The sequence below is a fragment of the Suncus etruscus genome, chromosome 3 (assembly GCF_024139225.1).
Source record: "Suncus etruscus isolate mSunEtr1 chromosome 3, mSunEtr1.pri.cur, whole genome shotgun sequence".
NCBI lineage: Eukaryota > Metazoa > Chordata > Mammalia > Eulipotyphla > Soricidae > Suncus > Suncus etruscus.
In genome coordinates, this window is record NC_064850.1 from 114109141 (window position 1) to 114134658 (window position 25518).

General features: G+C 42.9%; 1 protein-coding gene across 4 annotated transcripts in view; it reads left to right on the forward strand.

The window, feature by feature from the left end:
- Positions 1 to 25518, forward strand: part of NR3C2 (nuclear receptor subfamily 3 group C member 2) — a 343986-nt gene that overhangs the window by 231375 nt on the left and 87093 nt on the right. For all 4 annotated transcript variants that reach the window (XM_049770010.1, XM_049770009.1, XM_049770008.1 and 1 more), the window contains exon 4: positions 19384 to 19500. In XM_049770010.1, coding sequence (XP_049625967.1) covers positions 19384 to 19500 — 117 coding nt within the window. The remainder of the gene's footprint in view (positions 1 to 19383; positions 19501 to 25518) is intronic.

Below are 25518 nucleotides of genomic sequence, written 5' to 3' on the forward strand. Positions count from 1 at the left end.
ACTTCTGAGCGCATAGCCAGGAGTAACCCCTGAGCGTTACCGGGTGTGGCCCAAAAACCAAAAAAAAAAAAAAAAAAAAGAAAGGCCTCATTCCAGACTGGGTGCTGGGTGCACGAAATATATCACTGCACTATTCCCCTGATCTCCCTTAGAATATCATGGAGACTATCGCCTCTCAGCCTTTTGGAGAAGATCAAGTGTAGAATGTCATGGAGAAGGGTCAGTGGCTTGCTCAGCCCTCTGAAGCTACAGAGTAACAGAATCTGAAGTTTGCCTACTCATAATATTATGTTATGGAGTCGGAAGAACTCATGTCCAAGTAATAGCTGGACATACTGCAGTCTGCTACTCCTTGGTCATCCCACTGCATAACAACACATTGTAGGAAGCAATACTGTTATAGTTTTTAAAGTTTCAGAAAATTAGTCACCACACTCAAGTATTTTTGGCCAAAAAATATGACATAAAATTGGCAGCAAGGGCTAGAGAGATAGTACTATTAAGGTGTGTAATATAGAATGCTTGCCTTACATGCAGCAGACCCTGGTTCAAATCACCAATATCACTTTATAGTATCCCCAAGTGATTCTGAGCACAGAGCCAGGAATACACACTCCATGAGCACTACTGAGTGTGGCCCAAAAGCCCTAAAAATGGTACATATATACATTGGAATACTACATAACTATAAGCAGTGATAATCATGCAATTTGTTTTAACATGGATGGAACTGGAAGATATTATGTTAAATGAAATAATAAGAAGATAAATACAGAATGATATCACTTATATGTGGCATTTAAAATAACTGCATGAAGAAAGGGAATGGTTTAAATGGGGATTGTTGAGAACACTGTAGGTCCCACAGTATAGTGAGGAGAAGGAAAGTGAAGAAGAAGAAACACAAATATGAAAGGGTGGGGGCAGGGGTCAAGGAGACTCAGGTGCATTGGTGGAGTTAAAAGAGAACAGAGTGGGCCCAGAGAGATAGCACAGCGGCGTTTGCCTTGCAAGCAGCTTATCCAGGACCAAAGGTGGTTGGTTCGAATCCCAGTGTCCCATATGGTCCCCCGTGCCTGCCAGGAGCTATTTCTGAGCAGGCAGCCAGGAGTAACCCCTGAGCACCACCGGGTGGGACCCAAAAACAAAAAAAAAAAAAGAGGACAGAGTTAAATATCCAAGCCAGAGTCACAACAGTGAAATCATGACACTGAAACTTTTAATAATCAAAATTAAAAATGGGCCCGTTATGCTGGCAGTCTGGGATGGGGATGGGAGTGGTATGAGATGGACTCTGGGAACATTGCTGGGGGAAGGTTGACATTAGTGGTGGGATATATTTTATGAAATATTTTATGTCTGAAAGCCAACTGTGAAGAACTTTGTAAATCACAATTCTTTCAATTAAAAAATATTTTTAAAAATGAATTAAATTACTTTCAAAGAATAGGGGGAGAAAGGACTTTATTAAAAAATAAATAAACTAAACAAAAGTTAAAAAATGAAAAAGCAACCTGCAGTGATTCTGTAATGAAATGCAGTAAGCTTCTGTCTAGCTGGGCAATTCCTTATTTAAGCATATGAGTCAAAAAAACCGATGGCCGAGGTGGAGCTTGTAGCAGATTCCCAAGAATGCAAATAAATGTGTGGTTTGCTTCTGGCCAGAGAGCCTTTGAGTGGTTCTGGGCTTTGTCTTAATCCCACTGCACCACCACCAGCTATCATCCTGCTGGCTGCACAGTGCATCACAGACATATCCTTATTGACATATCTCTTGGCCCAAGACAGGAGGAAAATGTTACCCATTCAAAAGAGCATCTAAAACCTTGCCTTGGGGGCCAGGGGGCTGAGTACGTGCCTTGCATACAGGAGGCCTGGATGATGCAAATGATCCCTCAAATATTTCTGGGAGCAACCCTTAAGCACTGAGCTAGGAGTAGAAGTCACATCTGAGCACCATCAATTGTGAGCCCACCCACCCCCCCACCCCAAATCAGAGAGTTTAAATTTAAAAGCATCTTGCAGTCTTGAGCAGAGAAGATGCCCAGCCAATACTCTTCTCCTCACTTCTATCTCATACTTTTGGTTCCTATGTCTGCTCCAGACTCTTTGGATCTGGTCCCTCATCCACCCCTGCCTGTCTCTTTTCCAGCCAGCAATAGCATGTGGGATGCCACAGAACTGATTCTCATTTAACCCTGAAAATGCCTGACACGAATGGGGTTCTAACAGATTCCATTTTTGCATCATACTATCATCAAAAGTACCCACATTTTGTTCAAACACACTAAACTGATGTGTCACTATTATGGGGAATAATTACTAAAAGGGGACAGGACTGTTTGGAAGGTAAAAAAAAAAAAAGGCACATGACTATGCTGCCCCAGAAAGCCTCAGAGATCACAGTGATGGAATCCAGCAGGCAGAAGGCTGCCCCTGTGAATTGGAAAACCTTTGTGGACTATACGCAGGGCTAGAGCCAGATAGAAATCATTGTAGTCGGCTTCAGCTTTTCTTGCTTGGATAATGAGTAAATGCTGACAAGATGCGATTTAGGGAAACTGCTTTGGGGGCTGGATTCTGAGCTTTGGCATAAGGATTTTGTCATTTTCCAAGGCTGCCAGAGAAGTCCTAGATCACAGGTTAATCCTGCACTGGCTTCCTCATGACCTGAGCATCCACAGATGGTCCTAGAGCTTCACTCTAGCAAGGTAGACCCAACAGGTCTGCACTGCCCGAATCCATGCTGCCCTTCAACAGTATTCTTTCTGGGGATCCATGCCTTGCAGTGCTCAGAGCTTACTATTGGTTCTGCTCAGGATCCCTTGTGGAAGTGGCTCAGGCGACTGACCATATGGGGTGCCGGGAATTGAACCCATATTGGCCATGTGAAAAGCAAGTGTGTCTCTGGGCCAAAGACTTTGTCTTTGTGTCTGGCTGAAAGCGCCTCTAACCCCTTTTCCAGTTTACAAACATGCCTCAAGATGGCAGGTCTCACATAAGTCTTCTTAGAAAAAAGATTTTTCTGACATCAGAGGCAAAGGATATCACTTCGTCTTCTGAGTTCTTCTCACATTTTGTGCTTCTGATTTGCTTCAGACTCTATCTCCTCCCCTGACCCAAGTCTCTCCTTAATTAGGAGAAAGAGTTGTCTTTTTCCTCGCTTAACTGCCCTGTGTTGCTCCAAGTAACAGACATGGCTTAATAGTGTCCCAGTAACTCTTCGTTGAATTAATTAGAAAAAGGAAAAGCAGATACCTTGAGCCAGTAGCACATAACCTAACAAAGAGGTCATGTTTATGGTGGTTAAAAAACATAGACCCTGAGAAACCTGCATAAGGATGAAGAGGTGTTATACAAATTTGGTAATGTAATTAGGCCTTTTACCCTGAACATTGGCATAAAGATTTGGCTCAGGCCTCAGAAGAATGGGCATCGCCCACACACACCTGAACAATGGATACCATCTATGGAAACAACCACAATTGTCTATAACATTACCAGGATCCAAGCCTCTACCAGGGAAGACCTACCACTGCTTTGGCATTGACTTACTCCAAAGAGTGCTCCCAACGCCCAGACGACTCAGCAACAGTCTGCATGCAGGGCAGATCGCTCCGCATTTAATGGTATGCTGAAACTAGAGGATGATCCACATCAGCCTGACATCGATGAAAGAAATGCACAGAATCCAGAGTCTTTAAATATAAGAATCTGATACCAACAATAGCTAAAGTGTGAAAAAGTTTCACCAGGACCACCGAGAATGACTCGGATTGGACAGACTGGTATGCCTGGAACCCAGAGTCGGTCTTATGCCAATAAACTTCTGTGGTGAGGCCTTTATGTAATCAGGTCAAGGATTTTTTTCCATTTTCCCCATTTTTCTGGACCTATGCAAACAACGGCGATTGCCACTATCACACCCTTACTATATTTTTTTACTCTTATCCTTTAAGGAAAAAAACAACTTACTGAACTTAAAAACAAATAACTGTAGTAGAATGCCTGTCTTGGGGGCCATCAAGGTGGCGCTAGAGGTAAGGTGTCTGCCTTGCAAGCGCTAGCCAAGGAATGACCGAGGTTCAATCCCCTGGTGTCCCATATGGTCCCCCCAAGCCAAGGGCGATTTCTGAGCGCTTAGCCAGGAGTAACCCCTGAGCAACAAACGGGTGTGCCCCCCCCCCAAAAAAAAAGAAAAATTAAAAAAAAATGCCTTTCTCGAATACAGGCAGGGGATTGGGAAGGGGGGAGGGGGTAATGTTACACTGGTGAAGGGGGGGGTGTACTGGTCATGACTGTAACCCAACTATGATCATGTTACTTAAATAAAAAATATATTTAAAAATTTTTTTTAATTAAAAAAAGATGTTGCCTCTTGGGAAGGAAAATAATAGATAGAAGATAGAGGAAAGGAGAGAAAAGTGCCCCTTGCACTTGGGCCCTGAGAGTGCCTTGTATCATAATATATGCAAGAGGCCAGGGAGATAGGATAGTTCGGTGGGTAGGGCACTTGGTTTGCATGCAGCTGATTCTAACTCCATCTGATACCATATGTGGTCCCCTGAGCAGCCCTAGGAATGATGCCTGAGCATAGAGTCAGTCAGCCTGGGCAATATTGGGTGTGGCTTCCCCCCTCAGAAAAAAAACAACATAAAATGTGAAAACTGTTCTAATTTAGGGTGTATTTCTGGATTAGCATAACAACCTCATAAAAAACAGATGCATCATTTCTTTTCTACATAAAAAATATGTGTATATATATAATATATATATACATATATACACACACATATATATGGGAAGGGAATGTTGAAAGATGTTCATAACTTTCAGGGGCCTCTCCAGCGTTACTTGGTCACTCATATCAGGGGTTGCATATGAGGATGTGATGCTTTTCAGACGCTGTAGTGCTGGGGAATATCTGGGCCACCTCAGCAGGCTCTACCCAGTACCCTCAGAGGCCATGGGCTGGACAGCAAACAGGAATTGCCCTATCTTTCAAGCCCCTTCCAGCAGGATTTTGGCCCCCAGTAGTTAATGGTGCAGTTGCCACCTCTGTTACCAGAACATCTCATCAGACTTGTGTTTGCCTCACACTGTGCAAATAGTTAGATCCTAAACTCATGTAAGAGGCAAATAGTTCCAGAACTAGGGTAGCACCTTCAGATCTCAAACAGTTTGATGCTGCAGTGGCCAAACAAGCATCCTCTCTCCTTTCCCCTCAGGGACTCGTTGCTGTTTCTGAGATGGTGAATGATTCCTGGGTTAGGTTTACAGGCACAGAGTGGTGCATCAGAAAGCAGCATGAAGATTTTTCCACTGCTGCTGGGCCATGGCTTCGAGCTCTGGGGCAGAGAGTGTATTCAGAGGACACCACAGACCATAACTGAGGTGTGCAGAAACTTGCTGCCCTTGGCCTATTTGGGCTGCACTGAGCTGTCCACCTACTCCTTCTGTAGTGCCAGTTAGTGTTTGGAGTGAGCGTGAAGGATTTTCCTGCTCAGACTCAGTTTCTGGTTCTGTGCTACCTCCCAGGAATCAAGCTCTTCAGCAGACCCCGAAATTAATTGTTCTGCAAGGCTGGAAGAGAGAGGAAGGGGACATGTGTGTGTGTGTGTGAGAGAGAGAGAGAGAGAGAGAGAGAGAGAGAGAGAGAGAGAGGAGAGAGAGAGGGGGGGGAGGGGAGAGGGGGAGGGAGAGAGGGAGGGAGAGAGGGAGGAGAGAGGAGAGAGGGAGAGAGAGGAGGGAGAGAGAGGAGAGGAGAGGAGAGGAGAGGAGAGGAGAGGAGAGAGGAGAGGAGAGGAGAGGAGAGGAGAGGAGAGGAGAGGAGAGGAGAGGAGAGGGGAGGGGAGGGGAGGGGAGGGGAGGGGAGGGGAGGGGAGGGGAGGGGAGGGGAGGAGAGGAGAGGGGAGGAGAGGAGAGGAGAGGAGAGGAGAGAAAAAAACAAGAATGAGAATGAATACCTGGTAGGGCACTTGCCTTGCACACAGCCAACTGTGGAACCCCAACATCCCATGTGATTCCCTCAAGTAGTCTTGGGGGACATTTTGAGGGATGGGGAGTTTCCCCCATTGGATTTTTCTAAATTACGGATTAAATGGCAGGATTGGCAAAGCCCTTGTCATATACTAGGAATTCTGCAAATGTGGTTTCCTGCCCACTGCTCGCAATAAGTTACTTGCTTATCTAGTTAACAGATGTTTATGATGAAGTGAAGCTTTAATGAATGTGTATGTGCAAAAGTCAGCTATCTGGAGGATACAGGCATATTCCTGGGCCCTGTAGAGCCATCTCTGGTCCTAGTGAACTTTGTGGTACACACAAGTTTAAAGGTAGCAGCATTTGGGCAGTGGATTGGGCGCAAAGATTGGAGTGCAGCCAGGCCTCTCACATCCTCTCAAGCACTTCCAGAAAACCAATCCCATGGCTCTGTCCCAGAACCCCACAGCCCTAAGTTGTCTCATACAGACCTGTACTGCTGTGTATAACCCCTCATGAAATAATTAAAAATAAAATTGCTTTAGAAAAGCTTATAGCTCTTGCCTTTTGTCCTATACTAATTTCTCTGCCTTTTACTCTAAAATTTCATGCCTAAAATTTAAGTAGTGATCATTATAAATTATTTATGTCCATCTATTGATTATTTTTAATGAAAGATTACCTTTTCCACCTATAAGCATGTTTCTCTGGATATTCTGTGTTTTCCTTCATGGGAAAAACTCTTGAAAGATCACAGGATGAGGGAAAGAAGGGAGGAGCCTCCCCCATTCTACTTTATTACTGAAAATCTTTGAATCCCGAAGACTTCAAAAATCTGAGTATCAGGGTTGCTGAGGCACCCATAATTACTGCTCTAGAGGGGCCCGATGGTTCCGGGCATTTTTAAAGCCTGTTTCTTCAGGCTCATGCCCCAACCTCAGCAGCAGCCATCACTGTCCCTGGGTTCCTGATGCAGACTGGACTGGTTGGAACTGAGCAGAGGAAGTTAATTATCAAATGTTTTAGTTGGCTGCAACAGTGAAGAACCAGTTCTGGCCGGATGCTGTTTTACTCACTCACAGGGCAGCATTAGAAGGTGGAGGGACAGAGAACAGGGGTGCAGGGATTGGGGGGGGGCAGGAGGGGGTGGGAAATGGCCCATCAGATTCTGCATTGGGGGAATTTGTTGGGACAGCCCTAATCTGTTTCCCAGGTTGTTCGAACCAGTTCAAGAGCAGTTAAACAAGGTTATGTAAGTGACATGTGATGTAGCCCAAAATAGTGACTTGCAAACACAGGCTGCAGTTGCTGGGCAGTTGTCAACTGCTTTCAAAAAAAAAAGAAAAAGAAAAAGAAAAAAAAATCCTCCTGCAGGACAACAAATGGACTTTTAAAAAAATAAAAAGCAGATTGAAACAAAAAATCTCACTCTAAACGGGACCAGAGGCTCCTCTCTCATTGAAAAGGAATGGATATTTTTGCATAAAAGAAAATTATGGGGGTTTTCTGATTACAGACCCTTTCGAGGGTCCTAAGAGAACCTCATGGGAGAAGTCGGTTTCTCTGCCGAAGGGCAGGGCCGCCTCCTGGCATGGCAACAGAGGGTTCATTGTTGGGAGAAAGGCAGCTCGCCCTTCTCCCATCTCTCATCTCCTCCGTGGGCTTCAGAGTATCAAAATCACCACCCTTGCCAGACCCAGCAGAAAAGGGTAAAATGAAGCATTTTCACCCATGTCGGTCCTGACTGTCTCCTGTAACCTCAAGGTGTGCAAAAGAAATATAGATCAAACAGAGGCAAGGAAATGAGGTTTTCAAGGAAAGCAGGGTGCTGCAGTGAAACATCTCTAACAGATTGTTCCTTCTAGAAGGAAAACAGAATAGGAAGGAGCTCCAGCAGCTTAGCTGCCCTTGGAACTCCCATGGGGACCGTGTCCCTTGTCCTGAAACAGTAGGTTGGGGACCCAGAAGTGAAATTTCAGGTTAGGGGGTATAGGGGTCTTTGAGAAGTACCTTGTCTGTTATCCTGCTGGTTCTTGTTGAGATCTAGGTCCTGGGGAGACTGTTTAGACCTCTCATGTTCTCTGTGAACTGTCAAATGGTGCCTTCTTCGCCCCCACCCAGTTTGAGCAAGTTAGAATGTAAAGGAAGCTACTAGGGGACAGGAGGGAAGAGCCACTTCCTGGTGAAAGTGAAGGGTCTGGCTTAGGTAGATCACCCTCCCCCAAAAAATAAAAGGTAGGGTTAGATAAATACCACAATTGAGAGGTTGTTTGCCTTGTATGCAGTAGACTCAGGTTCCATTCCCCACCATCCTATATTGGTCTCCCAAGCTCACCAGTAGTAAACCCTGAGCATCATAAGGTGTGGCACAGAAACCAAAAACAAACAAACAAACAAAAAACAGAAGGGAAGGGTTTGGTACCTGAGCCCCTAAACAGGTTCATGCATTGACAGGTCCAGGGAATCCCTCCCCCTAACACCCAGATCTGTCTGGGCCCTGCTCTCCAGGGGGTCCCAAGGTCCCAGAGAACAAAGATTGGTGCTTGGCAGATGGGCCTGTTTGTGTCCCTGGATTTCCTGCTCCCAGCCTGAGGGGAGTAGGGAGTAAGGGGCCTGTTGAGAGTGAGGAGGCTGGATGCAGCAGATTTGCAGAGGCCTTTGCAGGAGGTCAAGGCGGTGATCCCCCACACCCTGAGCTAGTGCCACCTCAGGCTCCAGGCTTTGGGGGGAATATGGCCATGGGTCTGCTGCACCCAGTTTAATGCCTCCCCAGGAAATCATTCACTAGGCGCTCTGGGTATCTTACTGTCCTTAAATGTGTTGTTGTTGTTGTTGTTGTTGTTGTTGTTGTTGTTGTTGTTGTTAAAAGGTGGGGGATGGTGTCACACCCAGTGTTCAGGACTTACTCCTGGCTCTGTGCTCAGGGATCACTACTGACAGGCTTAGGGAAACCTGTGGGATAGGATACTGAGGATCACACCCTAGGTTGGCAAGTGTGCTACCTTCTATATTATCTCTCACTCTGGTCCCTGGACACCTTCCTTTAAAGATCCTTCCAGAAGCAAGGAAGGAAACAAAATAAGGTGCTTGCCTCATGCTGTCTACTTTGTAACCTGATTACTTCCAGTTCTGGTTTTGTCCACAGCTTAGTGATTTGGCTAGTTTAGAGGACCACCCTGACCCCATAGTTGATTCCCAGATGTGGCTTCCAGGTGTTGCAGGAAGAGAATTGTGTGTGTTCCCCCCAAACACCAGACAACATTACCAGGAGGACAGAACATGGTGGGAGGTTGCAAAGTATGTAGTATTATGAGGATGAAATGAGCAGAACAGGACAGAGCAGATAGAGGATTTGTGACCGTAATCTGAATGTAGTGGGAGAGTAATAAGGGAGGCTAAATTCTGATCTCTGTGTGAGCAACCCTGCTCTCTGGGAGTGGGGTTCAGGGCTGTGGCACTGCCCAGCTTCAAGTCTGGCATTGCCAGAGCAAAACTATTGAGGCCTTAAATAGAAAGGCCAGCACAAATCATCACTTTAATTTTTTTCTGTTTTGCTAGATCAAGCCACCAAACTTACTGTCTATTTGTGAGGGGAGTGGGATATACCTGGTGGTGCTCAGGGATTAACTTCTGACTCTGCAGTCAGGAGTCACTCCAGGCAGTGCTCAAGAGACCAAATCGGGTGCCAGGGTATTGGATTAACTGTCTTCACTTTAGTCAGGATAATTCTTTTGTTGGTACTGTCATTGGACAGAAGCACTTTTGGATTGAAGTACCTTTTAGATTGGTGCCAAAGATCACCTGTTCTCCTCTCCTGGATATGATCTTTGGGTTCCCAATAAAGCCAATGTGCCTCTGGAAGAAGCTGCTTACAGTTTTAGTACCATAACTGAAATTTCTGCTTGTTGGTCTTAAGACTAGTGAGCCAAGGCTCGAGGTGAAAGTCAATGAACCTGTTTTATCTCCATAACTGTGTGTGGATTATTTTCTGTGTCGATGTTGCTTCCAGACCTGTGTCTGCCCAATTCCCTGGGATTGGGCCATGAGGCTTCACTTCACCTGGGATAGAATCTGGGTTTGCTGTGTGTAAGGCAAGCACTTTCCTCACTGTCTTTTTGCTAATGATAATAAAAATAAAGCATTCACAGTACTAAGCACCTGAAAATACCAATAAAAATAATAGCTCAGGCCAGGAGAGAGACCTCAGTGGACTAAGTATGTGCTTTGAATGCAGGAAGCTTGAGTTCTGTCCCAACCACCCCTGGTTCCTGAGCACTGCAGGAAGTGTCTTCCCAAGTACTGTACTGCAATTAATCCCTGAGCACTGCTGGGTGTGACACCAGAACAAAAATAAAAGAACACAGCGATCTGGCCCAGTGTGGTAGAACACAAATTTAACCATGTGCAAGGCCCTGGCACCCTCTCAGGCCCCAAATGGCACCTTGGGGGCCAGAGAGATAGCACAGCGGTGTTTGCCTTGCAAGCAGCCAATCCAGGACCCAAGGTGGCTGGTTCCAATCCCGGCATCCCATATGGTCCCCTGTACCTGCCAGAGCCTATTTCTGAGCAGACAGCCAGGAGGAACCCCTGAGCACCGCCGGGTGTGGCCCAAAAACCAAAAAAAAAAAAAAAAAATCAAATGGCACCTTGGTACCAATGTGTATAGCCCCAAGGTCCCAAGCACTGTTGGACTCAAGCATCAGAGTAAGGCTACAGGGCTAGGGGCAGGCATTGCCTGAGCACTGCCAGGAGTGCCTCCAAAGCATTGCTGGGTATTATTTTCATAATAAAAAGTAAGTACAAGGTTCTGGTTTTGGCCAGACCTGCCACTGCCCTAAGTTTTATACCAGGCATCACATACAGATCCCAAGCTCTGCTCAGGAGCACTGAGCCAGGACTACATCTTCAGAATCACTGGATATAACCCCCAAATAAACAAAAACCAAGTCAAAACAAACCAAATTCCTACAGGAAAGAGCCCTGGGACAGCAGTGACACAAGGACAGTGATACAGGGCTTTGGGTACTTTAGTGGCAGTATAAGAACTGGCCACCAAACATGTAAACATTAACGTGAATTAATGTGACTTCAATATGAATATTTTTAAAATCTTCATTGTGATGCTTAGATATCCTTGGTTTTTGCTTCGCTTGTGTACCAGAAAGGGCAACAAACTTGTTCTGTATCTGAATTCTGTCAGTGCCCCCTCTTTGGGACCTACCTGCCTGCATTATCTCAGAATAATGAACTCAAGAATCTGCAAAGTTCAGAGAAGGGACCACTATGACAATGACTGATAGGAATGATCACTCTAGACAAAAATTGAGTGGGTGTTGAAAGAAAATGAAGGATAAAATGAGGTGCACGATACCTCTTCACTTCTTAACAATATTGTAGACTACAATGTGTGTGTGTGAGAGAGAGAGATAAAGAAAAAGAGAGATGAAAGCAGAAGAGACAGGCAGTGATGAGGGCAGGAGGGTAACTGGAGATGTTGGTGGTGGGAAATGTGCACTGGTGAAGGATGCTGTACGTTGTCTGACTAAGGTTCAGTGTTGAACAATTTTGTAACTAAAAAAGAAAAGTCAAATAAATATACTATGAACAACCTTGCAACCACAGTGTTTAAATACCATAATTGAAAAAGAATCTGGAAAGTGGGAAGGTTAAGTAGTGACTGGTACAAGAAGCCTTGTGAGAGAAATGGAACTGTGGGGTCCATGAGTCAAGGTCTTTGAACAGCTCCAGAAGAGACCCTAGACTCTCTCAGGACAGTTCCAGGAACTGGTGACAGCACCCTGAGTGCTCTTGGGAATAGTCAAGGCTGCAACTGGGAGGACTCAGAGATCATTTCAACCCAGTGGCTCTTCCTTTGCTGCTCTCACCAGTTGAGAAGTGCATTTGGTTAGAAATTTTTTGAGGTAAAGTTTAGAAACAACATTTGCTAGGAAAGTGGAGAGAGAGAAAGAGGAGAGGGAGAAGAGAGATAAGATAGAGAGAAGTCTCTGTCATAAAGTGCAGGGAAAGGACACAGTTCTAGGCAACAAGTCATCATCATTGTCACAATAATTGGATGAAAGCAAGAGTGGTGGTACCTAAGGCCTCCCATGCTGCATGCTGACAAATTTCCTGAGCAGAGGAAGGAGGAGAAATGGCCTGAAAGATTAATCCTTAGGTTAAGGCTAAGAACCTTAGATCCCACGAATAGACAATAAGCAAGGCAAGGCTTCAGCTCCACAATTCATAGTTTGACCCCAGAAATGAAGAGACAGGAACCAGTCCAGAAAGAGTCTCTGAGAGGAATCAGGACCTTGGGACCTACTGAGTGGAAAGGATTGCTGGGGATTGTGTCAGAGAAAATATGGAGCTTGGTTTCACAGTCAAAAATTCAAAAGATGGGCTCTCAAAGGCCAGTCAGAGTGCTGTCTGTGGGGGGGTGGGGAGTATCTGCATATGTTCTTTTTCCTTTGGGGGATAGGGAGAGGACCCCAAACAATTTCTGGAGACCAAGAACTGCTCCCAGTCATCTTGGTCAGTCAGGCTAGAGGGTCACTGTAAAAGCTTGATGATTCAATATCAAGATTCAACCTGGGGTCTGTGGTGTGCAGAGCATGTGCCTTAACCCTTGAGTTAACTCTCTGGCCCACGTGATTCTGTCTTTGAGACGGGTTTGGAAAGTCATGTGGGATGATGAGAAGAAAGGCCTCTTAACCCACGTTGGAGGTTGTGCCTGGGACAGCCTGTGGCCACCAGAAATTGGGGGCAATGCAACTCCTACTACCCAATCTTCTGCGGCATCTGCCTTCCCTGTTGTTGTGAAACACATTGACACTATCAGGTAGCACCAGTGACTCACACTTGGATGAAGCTTAATGAACACAGATGTGCAGGGCTGGCATCAATATGTAGACTGTAGTCCAGTCAGTTCCTGAACCTGAAGCCTGTCTGCTTGTCCACCCAAGTTCAAGTTCACACCCTCCCAACTTCCTTCACCCCATACCAGCCCCAACTCACATGATTTATCTTATTGACCACCCTTTTCCACCTCCGCTCATTCCTCCTGGAACTTTGAATCTTAGAGACATAAATAATCACTACTTTGCTTTTTTCCATCTTGCTTTTAAAATCTTGGCTAAATAGGGTTGGAAATTGGTGTGACTTCAAGGGATAGGCTCATCCTGTAAAATACTGATCTCAGGTTTGAGCCCCAACACTAGATCCACCAAATGCACTCCCATCCATACAGGAAAAAAAAGAAAAAAGAAAAAGAAAAAACAAGAACCTTTTTAAATATAATTAAATCAGGAACAAATTAGAATTCCTATCTGCTCCCTCACTCTTTTAATCTCCAGAGGTATAGTCTCCCTCAAGTCTCCTGAAAGAACAAGATTTGGGCCAGAGAACTAGTACACAGGTTAAGGCACTTGCCTTCCATGCAGGTTCAATCCCAGCATCACATAGACTCCCCTGGATCCTGCAGGAGTGATCCCTGAGCACAGATCCAGGAGTAAACCCTGAGCACTGCCCAAAACAAAACAAAAAAAAAAGCAAAAGCAAATGGTATTTTGTTCACCATCTGCCCCCAAACAGAGATGCTTATTCACCTTCAAGAATCTTTGCTAAGTCACACTTGGCAAGCAGATTGTGTGACACCAGCAAACAAGGACCTTCGAACCTCCCAGTATCTGACTCTGGCAGAGAGCCATCAGTGTGGCAAGTGGAGCAGAATGAAATGGAGACCATTGTAAACAAATAGCAGTGAAGAATCGCCAATCCTCAGAGCTTTTGTCTTTTGCAGGAAGAGAAGGGGTTGAGGATAGGGGGTTTGAGGAAGGAAGCCCCATTTGTATATGCAGGGCTTCTCTCGACTAGAAGCCCTCCACAAACTTCCCTGTGGGTTTTTCTGTCTGCCACAGGCCTTCTGGGTGCTGTACTCGCATTTATGTGTCTGGAAACATATGTGCACTTCATTCTTCCGGCATTTTCTCACTAACAGTTGTGTGCATGTAATTGTAACATGGTTTCTTTGTCTTCTCGCTCTTCCTCCTCCAGGAGCTTGGAAATGAATTCTCGTAGTAGTAGAGAGCCTTGGCCTCTGGTGGTTGTAAGAAAGTTTCATTGGGGGGCCGGAAAGATAGCACCGCAGTAGGGCATTTGCCTTGCAATGGTGGTTTGAATCTAAGCATCCTATATGGTCCCCTGTGGGGGTGGGCAATTCCTGAGCGAGTATCCCCTGAGTGCCGCTGAGTGTGACCCAAAAACCAAAAACCAAAAAAAAAAAAAAAAAAAAAAAAAAAACGAAAGTTTCATTGGAAAGGGATGTTATGTTAAAAATATGTTGCCTTTAGATGAAGCTTTTCTATCTCCTTCTGTCTCTTCCAATACTGTTGCGTTGTGGGCTGCCCTTCTTTCGACTGGTTCATCTTTTCTGATGTTTCCTAACAGCTAGTTCGAAAGTATTTTGAATCAATTGTTATAAAGGAAAATAATCATACTCTATCTGAAAATTGTGGGAAATTCTCCTAATTGCCTTTAATTTATTTACTTTCTGGTGTTTTGTGCAGATTCCTGAGTATGTATACTTTAGAGCAAGGGTTCTCTAACTGTGCCCCATGGACCACATGTGGACCACAAGGACATTTATCCAGACTTTCCAGTGGTTTTGCCACTGCTGCCTGTCCTGCTTAGTTGCCAACTCATCCGAGGCTGCAGTGCACTTGTATAGGATATGCACCACACTCTCCAACTCCCTCCTCCTCTCTGTCTCTACTCCTCATTTTCTGGGAGGGGTCCTCAAACTACAACATGCGAGCCACTATTGTTCAACTGTAGTCTGGCCCTCCAACAGTCTGAGGGACAGTGAACTGGTCCCTGATTAAAAAGTTTGAGGACCCCGGCTTTAGAGTATCATATTCTAACATTAAGTACCTTATGAGGATTTGAGCTTGGGAGAGAAAGAGTGGTCACTGAATTATCTTTATTGAACTATCCCATGGCTTTTTTTTTTTCTAAAATGACTTATATTGACTTAGAAATGTTACATCCCTTAACTTCATTTATTAAAAGTACTTTGTGCAAAAATAAAACAAAAGTGCTGCTTAGAAGAGAGAGTGTCAGAGACAGAAGTTTATATGATCTAATTTCTCCTTCTTGTGGTTCATCTGCTTGAGGGTCACCATGTTGCCTCATCTTCTGGCTTCTCAAGGAAGGGGAAATTCTCACTCATGGCCTTTACATGGTTGGGTGAGGTTACTGGAAGAAACATGAGCAGTAAGAAGAGAATGGTCCTTTGGAATGGAACATTCCTAATTTCATCAGAATCTGGGGCCTGAGGAATGAGTGCAAGGTTAAGGCACATGTCCTGTATGTGGCCAACCCCAGCTGGATCTCTGCATAGGGTCCTTTGATCTCCATTAAGAGTGATCCCTGAGCTGAAGAGCCAAAAGTAAGCCCTGAGCACTGGCAGGAATAGCTCAGAGACAAATATCTTGGCTAATTCAGACTCTCCAGCCCCACTGCCATGAAGTTGACAGACATGTGAAGCTGAGTCTGTGCCTGGATTGGGGTGAGAACATGTGGGGTTTTCCTGTTCCCCCCATTGCTGATGGCTGCTAGGCATAGCCAAGAACAACCTCTGGCCATGCTGACTTTTCTCTGCTGCTTGTCTTTTGTTCTTTGTCATTAATTTCTGTACTATTTTTGAGGGTGAGGGCCTTCCACGTTATACTCAGAGGGGTTGGGATCCCCTTCTAGGGGTCTTACTTCAGTGCAAGGATCGGAGGATACAGTGTAACTCAGAATCACCAGGTGGGGCAGCTCAGGGATGCTTGGAGACCTCCATGGATGAGCCCAACAGTGATCAGTGCTGCAGGTGGGTGGAGACTCATCTTCCCACGCAAGTGCCTAAGTACTCTCTTTTCTCTCTGACTCAGATTTCTACTACTAATCTGGCCTTACTGTCATAAACTATGTCTCTGTTCTAGAATCTTAGAGGCTGAAGCTATCATGCAGAAGTTACAGCACTGACTTCGCCTTGCATTTGATCACAACTGTGGACAGTGGTGTAATTCCCAGCACCATATATGGTTTCCCAAGAAATCCCAGTGTGCCTCTGGCCATAGAGCTAGGAGTGGTCCCTGAGTACTGCCAGGTGTGGGCAACCCCAAAAAAGATAGTATCTAGAGGCCGGAAATATAGTACAGGGATTAGGGATCTTACCTTACATGTGATCGATGCTGGTTCAATCCTCAGGACTAGATTTATTCCCCAGAGCACAGAGCCTGGAGTGGTCTCTGGCACCACTGAGTGTGACCCAAATACCAGGAGGGGAAAAAAAATCAGAAAACAGGAAAGGAAATAAAAGAAATTTAGAATATTACTTGAGAGGGGACTGGAGCAATGGCACAGAGGTAGGGCGTTTGTCTTGCATGTGGCTGACCCAGGACAGATCACAGTTCAATCCCCGGGTATCTCATAAAGGCTCTCAAGCTAGGAGCAATTTCTAGCACATAGCTGGGAGTAACCCCTGAGCATCACCAGGTGTGCCCCCTCAAAAAGAGAATATTACTTGGGAGTAAACCTTTTTTTCTACATATATGAAAGCTAAATTCTACTGAGAACTGCCTTAGATAAATACCATGAATTTTAATAGGTTGTTTTCATTATCATTGCCTGTGAAATATTTAATAATTTCCTTGTGATTTTTTGAGCCATAAGTTATTTAGAAGTATTTACTTTCAAGTCAGTGGGGCTCTTCATATATTTATTATTACTTCTTTTTTTGATAAAATATTTAAGCACCATGATTACAAACATGTTTGTTATTGGATTTCAGTTATTAAAAGAAATATCCCCTCTTCACCAGTGCAACATTCCCACCACCAATGCCCCCCATCTACCTCCTCCTCAACCCCCTGCCTGTATTTTAGACAGACATTCTACTTCTGACTCATTAACATTGTCATGATAGTTGTTTGTGTCATTATTTCTCTAACTGTTGTGTACCTAACTGCTGAGTTATTTCTTCAACCCCTGAACACCACTGGGTGTGGCCCCAAAAACAAAAAACAAAACTAACAAAATCAAACAAAAATAAATGGTGACCTCTTGGGACCAAAGAGCACAAGTTTTAAGGCCTAGTGCATAGTCAACTTGGGTTTGACCCCTGAGCTCCACTAGGAATGAGCCCTGAGCCTGAGCACCTCTTGGGGGAGACCAAATCTCCTCCTCCCTAAATAAAAATAGTGCCCTCTCCCTTTAAGATTCTGTGTGGTATCATGAAACATATTAATCGATTGTGATCTTTACCAAAGATATTAATTGCTTTTGTGGAGTTACCAACATGGGCATATTTAACAATGGGTCTTCAACATTTTGAAAAAATTAGATTTTTAATTAAAAGAAATAAAAGCTAATAATCATTGTTGGCTTTTTCTGACCTTGGGGTTTCATTTGTTCATTTTGATAGATTTCCCTCTTGCATTGTTGGGGTTGTATTACTAGCCTTATTCATAATATTTACTGTTTCTGAGAATGTGCACCAGGTTAAGTTATTTTCATTACATTAAATGATGCATATTATTTTCATTGAGCATTTCCTCTCATTTACAAAGCATCTCTCCATCAAAAGCATGTGATGTGCCAGGCAGCAGGGAGCATTCAGGGATCCGAGAAGTGCCCTCCCCACCTTGCATGTTTTCAGTGACCTTTAACTCGGTTCAGATCTCTCTTTTCAATCTCTGTTCATGCTTCCTGGGATTCCAGCCAGCCTCCTGGTTGAAAATACCCTCCCCTCCTCTCTCTCCCAGCCCTCTCCTAACTTAGTAGTAAGCTCTGGACTCCGCTGACTTGCATTTCAATTGCTCTGGATACCACAAACTAATCAAACTGGATATAGTTCCCCATAAGCCATATGTCCTGCCATCTTACTTGAATTCAGAGACTCCATTGTTCTAGTTCTCCTAAGTATTGAACCACCTCTTTGCCTCCCTGCTTCTCTGCTCTGTCCACAAACCCTGGCATCTTTATTCTGAGAGGGTAAATCAGCCACACTTCTCACTAGTCCTCAGTTCCTGACTCTGACCCGGCATCCCTCCCCAAGATCATCAAAGTCCTCTGAGACTCCTTCTGACCTTACACTCCAGTCCTGAGTTGCCAGTGCAGCAGCCAGAAGCATCTTCTCAAGTGTAAATCACTTCTTTCTCTGTGCCAAACCCTACAGCCTTAGCAACTTCCCATCTCTCTTGCAGTCAGCATCTTAGATATGGTCTTTTGGATGCCTGGGATCAGTTGACTCACTTGGCAGCATTGCTCTTAATTTCATTCTTCTCTCCACTCTCTCATGCTGATCCCTCAATCTGCCCAGTATCCTCCCCACTCCTGCTGATTGCTCATTCGTTTCTTCTGGTGTAAAGTGTATTTCCTCCCCAAATTGACTGTCACAGAGCACTTTCATTTTCTGCAGACCTGGTTTCAGGATCGCCTTTCAGAGACATTTTCTTTGTTTCTGTTTTATTTACTCTGTTTCTCAGAGTAGCTCTTCCTGTATGCCCACAGTCTTAGCCCTGTATGCTTTCCCTTCAGAGTTAATGTAAGAATTAATAGAATACAAGCATGGATTTCTATGTGTTGCTTATTGCTGTCTCTTCAGTGTTTGCTTTGTTTTTTTGTTGGTGGTGGTTTTGGTTTTGGGGTTACTCTTGGCTCTCTACTCTGAAATTACTCCTGGCAGTGCTCAGAAGATCAAATGAGATATTGGGAAATAACCTGAATCAACTATGTGCAAGGCAAACACCCTACCTGCTGTGCCATTATTCCAGTTCTCTTCAGTGTTTCTTACCAGGCCTGTATCACTATATCACAAAATGTTTATCAGTATCTTGGAAATGAAGAATTGAATAATAGAGCTAGGTTGCAGTCTTATATCTTGCCAGTAGGTGCCACCACTTTCTAAGCATCTGCTCTGCTTACATTGTGTGTGTGTGTGTGTGTGTGTGTGTGTGTGTGTGTGTGTGTGTGTGTGTGTTCCTAGATATGTGCCACACGTGTAGATAGCAGCGTTTCAGCTTTGACAGCTGCAGCAAGAACTTAATGTTGGTGGATGTGGAATCAAGTTTGGACCCATCCCCTGAGATGATGCGCGCAGCTGTCAGATGCACACCTCAATTAAGTTGGCTCCCACAATCTCACACATTGGGGTTCATCCCATCCTGTGGAATACCACCCACTGTGTAACCAGTGGACTGCACCTGACCATGTCTGTCTCTCTTACCTGCTAGTTCTCCTTCTTTTGAATAGAAGATTTGAAGGTGTGTGAATTTTATATTCAAACTCTATTTATTAGTGCTTTAGATTACCATATTGGCTTCTTTTTTTTTTTGACAACTTTTTCATTTTATTCAGGGCAACACAATTATTTATGTGCTGGCAGAAATGACTGCATCATTGATAAAATCCGACGGAAGAATTGTCCTGCCTGCAGACTTCAGAAATGCCTTCAAGCTGGAATGAATTTAGGAGGTAAGTTTTATTTGTGTGTTGTTTAATAAAAATTATTAATAGATATGATAGCACTAACAGGCATAATAAACTCCCAGAATTTTTTTTTTTGATTTTGGGTCACACCCACAACTCTCAGGGTTGTTACTCCTGGCTCTGTACTCAGAAATCACTCCTGGCAGGCTCAGGAGACCAAATGGGATGCCGGGATTCCAACCACCATCTTTCTGCATGCAAGGCAAACACCTTACCTCCATGCTATCTCTCCAGTCCCAGACTTTCAGAATTTAACATAGCACAAAGACGGCTAAAAATTTAATAAGTCCTATTTTTCACGTTAAAACATTTTAGCAGGACAACATTTCTCTGCAGAAATTAAAAAGAATTATGGTATGTGATTATTTTGTGAAGGTTTAAATCCTGGGTATTCTAAACCCTTGTGAACTAGGCACACAAAACAAAGCCAAAATAAAAAATGAGTGACTTTTTTTCCTTTTTTAATTAATATCTTTATTTAAATACCTTGGTTACAAATATGATTATAGTTGGGTTTCAGTCATGTAAAGAACACCCCCCTTCACCAGTGCAACATTCCCATCACCAATGTCCCAAATCTCCCTCCTACCCACCCCACCCCCACCTGTACTCTAAACAGGCTTTCTACTTCCCTCATTCAATGAATGACTTTTTATAGAAAACTGTAGCTGTGTTGGTTATTTTACCATGTACATTGATTTAGAAGCAAGAGCGGTATATGATAACATCAAACATATAAGAATATATTCTAAACTCTAGGACAAATGAAAATATAAGATGTGTATAGAAAAAAATATTTTTAATGTTATAGAAACTTTCCCAGAGCAGTGGAGAGGTAAAGATGAAAGTTTACAACATCCATAGAGGAGAAAATTTAATATCTTTCTTATAGGTATCAATTTTCACCCAAACTAACTGATAATTGTAAACAAATTTTCTAATATTCTTATGTTAAATATTAATTTATAACATTTATATTTGAATATTAATATATTCAAATATAAATTCCAATTACTGATTCTATGTTTCTAAAAACCAACCAGAAAAATCTTGGAAAGATAAATAAGAGCTACGAGCTCTACCAAATCAAACTTTTGATACAACTATAGAATATATATGTGTAGATGATTGTTCTGTTAACAGAAATCTAAGAAATAAACTAAAGCAATATGAAAAATTTTGCATAATGAAATTTGGCATTTCAGATCAGAGAAAGAAAGAAGAGGTTACTCAATAAGAGAAATTATTCTGACAACTGGAAAGCCATCTGCAAAACAAGAAAGTTGAATCCAGACACTTCCCAGATAACAAAACTGATTCTGGTCTTTCAAAGTTTTTAACTTGGAAATACAACCACAGAAATACTTAAAGAAAAAAAGGCCTTTAAAAAAAATAATTCACCAAATAGAAACCTTTCTAAATATAAAACCCAGAAGCTCTAAAAGAAAATAATTTTAAGTTTAGTTATTACAAATTAAATATTATTATTGTGAAGGCAAAAAAAAAATAAGGAATTGGTTGGGGGGAGACTTGCAATTTATAGGCAGAGAGTTTGTTTCTTGCATTGATAGAGAGTTCCTGTAATCCCACAGGAAAATAAAGCCAACTCATTATAAAAAAAAAAAGGAAATAAACAGAGCAAGAGTATGAAGAGAAAGAACACCCATAGATGTAATACAATTTGTTCTTGATACACAGGATTCTCAATCATAGTAAGAAAAATGAAAATTAAAATGAGGTATATTTTTTACAAATAGCAAAGATAAAGCATTTTTATGACATGTTGCTTGATGAATATAGAAATAAAGTAAAACTCAGTGGTGATCTCATGCATTTTAGGTGGAAATATAAATTGATACAACCCCTATGGAGAGCAATTTAGCTATTTCAATAAAATGTTAAAAGCACACACATCCTCTGACTCAACAGTTCCACTTTTAAGAATTTATTCTAAGTACATTTCTGAAACATAAGAAATGAAATACAGCTAGGCTCTTCATTTTAGTATTGTTCAAAATCAGAACTATTCATCTGTTTGGAATTGATTAAATCAATTGCAGACAATATAAAATAATGGAAACACTCGAAGGGCAGATTTGCAAAATATTATTTAGTGCAAATATCCAGGTTTCAGAATAGAATGTTTCATATATTTCAGTGATAGTGATTTCTGAGAAAGGATGCATTCTGTATAGAACATTGCTTGTTTGATAGACACAAAATCATTAATGATAATTATCTCAGTAGACAGACCTGCATAGCTTAGAGACAAGGTTAGAGAAAGAACTAATTGTCATATATTTTCTGTGTCCTTGATCTTTGTTTTATATTTAATTCAATATAGACAGTATATGTGTCTAATATACATATTGAATGTATGTAATGCATGTATAGACAACACATGCATTATCTATTTAAAAGAAATATTTTGACAAAGGAATAAGTGGGACTTTTTTAGAGACTCAGTACAGTGGTAAGGCCCTTGCCTTGCGCACATTCAGCTTGGTTCTATCTCTGGCACCACCTATGGGCTCCTGAGCACAACCATGAGTGACCAGGACTGTATCCTGATCACTGTCAGGTTTAGTCCAAACATCCCACCTCAAAAAAAAGCACAAAACTTTTGCCTATCTGCTTTGATGAAGGAATTAACCATAGCTGCTTGACTAGTAAAAAAGTAGGAAGCAGATGGAACTGTGGGAAAAGAGACTGAGATTGCCTGAGATTGGGGCAAATGCTTGAGAATCTGATGCTGGTTATAAGGGTGAGCTCAGGAGCCAGATGGCTGTGTGGAACCGTTAATCTCCGCCTTCCTCATCTGTGACCCTCAGTCATGGCCACGGCTATCCTCCTGTGCCTGCTCCTTCATCATGTCATATTAACCAGCGTCATTACCTCCTTTGCTGAAGTGCAAATTGAATGAGCCCACACACTGCAAAGACATGGGTAGCCAGGATGGCACAGTAGATAGCAAGATAACACCCACTCTCTGTCTATAACATTTTCTCTCATGCTCTGACATTTCTTAGATTACCATGTTTGGGTGATCATGAAGCTCAGGTACCCAACTGGTCAAAGATACTGCTGCTAGTAGATGATTATGCTAGATATTAGCTCTCTGAACTCGTGGCATTACTTGTTAACTGCAGTTCTCTCTGTCTACTATCTTTATAATCATAAACATGGTGCAAACATACATCTTTGCCCCTAGAGCAATCTAAGGGAAGGTAGAGCATTTAACCATAAAAATCACAATGGCACTAGGGATCAGCATGGACTCTTAAGTGATCATTAGTCAATTTTTTTTTTTTGGATCACACCCGGTAGCACTCAGGGGTTGTTACTCCTGGCTCTGTGCTCAGAAATCGCTCCTGACAGGCTCAGGGGACCATATGGGATGCCGGGATTCGAACCACTGTCCTTCTGCATGCAAGGCAAATGCCCTGTCTCTGGGTCCTCATTAGTCAATTTTTTTTAAAACTTGTCTTTTGAGAGCCTGGAGAAGTAGTATAGTAAGGCAGTTAGTTGAATTGCATATGACCTAGCCCCAGCATCCCAAATGGTCTCCCAAGCTCTGCCATGAGTGATCCCTGAGCACAAAACTACAGAAATCCCTGAACACCACTAGGTGTGAGGTCAAAACAAAATCAAAAGTCCAACTAAACATGTAAACACTTATACATACTGTTTAAATGTTTTACCTATCTGCATACAATTTATGTAACCTTTAAAACATGATATAATTATGTGCTAGACAGTAGTATGTAATTATACTATAGATTTTATTTAATTGTACTCTATAAGATATAATTATTACTGATTAAAAGGATAAAGCAACCACACCTAGAATTCTACCTCCTAGGATTGCATTAGGATTAATTGACTCAATATGTGGTTCTGGGGATGGAACCTGGGTCAGCCACATGCAAGGCCAACTGCTGTAAGCCCTGCTCTATGGCTCTGACTCCTACATTGTTGCTGTTCTGAAGGGAGCTGCTAAACATAGCATGGTTGGCATTTTGGGAGGACTAATATTTTGAACAGCAAGCCACCCTTGGAAATCTCTCATATCACCCTCAGTGATACATGTAAACAATTTGCCCACAATAAGGGGATCTTTTTAGAGGTCAGAGAAGTTTAAGAGCTGGCCAAGGGGGGTCAGCTTAGTGGCAGTGCATAGGGTGCATTCTTTACGTGTGTCAGGGTCTGAGTTCATTCCCCAACACCCAATGTCATCTTAAGCATCAGGTGTAGCCCTTGAGATCTCTTGAGACAAATCTTGAGATTTGTCCAGGTGGCCCCCCAAAACACTGATCTCAAGCATGAAATCATCTACCCAATTTGATGAACTACCCTTGGGATTGACTTAAAAGCCCCTGAGCGTGGGCTCGGAGAGATAGCACAGTGGCGTTTGCCTTGCAAGCAGCCAATCCAGGACCAAAGGTGGTTGGTTCAAATCCTGGTGTCCCATATGGTCTCCCGTGCCTGCCAGGAGCTATTTCTGAGCAGACAGCCAGGAGTAACCCTTGACACTGCCGGGTGTGGCCCCAAAACAAAACAAAACAAAAAGCCCCTGAGCACATCTTGGAACCTCCCCTTAAAAACATCCATAAGGCCACAGAGTTGGCAGAGCCAGAACTCAGGTCTCTGGTCCTGGCATCTCATGGCCAGTATCAGTTGTTTGTACAACTTAGGTTCTCTGGTGGAGGTTAGTGTTTTAGTACAATGGGTAAGTAAGGTATTTGCCTTGCATGCAAGGGATCCAATTCTGATCCCCAACACCACATATGGTCCCCTGTGTCCTATCAGGAGTGATCCCTGAGCCAGAGTCAGGAGTGAGCCCCAAGCACCACTGGGTATGACCCCAGAAAAACAAAAATTAAAAATAAAATAGATCACACAATTGCTTAATAACCCTACACTCTTCCAGCATCTTTTTGTGTCTCAAAAGATCTATATGCATGGTGTGGTTTTAGCTCACAGTACAGATTCATAGAATTTGTTTTTGGTTTCTATACAGGCAGATTGATTTATAGTTTTTACTCAAACTCACTAGAGAGAAACTGTACTTGAAATCTCAAGGTCATTCTCTTACAGAGGCCAGTAAGTACAGAGGGCCTAATGGAAATCAGTATTTATGAATCTGCTGTTTTCTTTAGGTTCATGTTATAATTTAACCACTTCTGGCTCGTGCACTAAATAATTAACTTCATCCGGTTACCCAGTTGTAGTGACATACATTGTAATTTTCTTTTTCTTTAATAATTTACTTTGCAGCCTCACTTTTTCAGTTTCAATGGTGGGCAGAAAGAAAAACAGGCAACTTGTTTATGTTAAGAAAAATCATCCAAAGTATAACTGTTTAACTGATTTTAAATCATGGCAATTAAAAGCTGCAAATGAAATTGAAGCCTTTTATGTACTTCAACCTCATCCCTATTTTCCCAACTCAACACTTCTGTCCTACTCCTTTTTCATTTAGTTTGAGTTTGGAAGCCACACCTGGTGGTGCTCAGGACTTACTCCTGGTTTTGTGCTCAAAGAATCACTCCTAGCAGGGCCCATGGGACTATATGTGTTATTTGGGACTAAATCTATGACAGCTCCATGGAAGGTAAAAGACTTACTCACTGGACTACCATTCCTTCATGCTAGCCTCCTTTTTCTCCTTCTTATCCCTTGGAAGATCTCTCTCTTTTTTTTTAAACAATTCAGCAATTCTCACTGCTTTGGAATGATTTATTCTCTCTCCTTTTAGTTTCCTTAGCATGTGGCGTTAGTGTCCCCAAAGTCACCTCTGCCATTGAAAGGGAAAGAAAGGAGGAAGTAGGTCTGAGCTTCTCAGAAACTCACAATTTTACACTGTGCCTCTTCCCTTTTCCTTAGATCCACTCCCTTCCTCCTACCACAAGCTTTTTCTTTTTCACTAAATTCCTGCTGAGCTGCAGGCTGCCTGCAAAGGGAAATAGCAGAGGATGTGAGAATGTCAAAAGGAAATTGAAA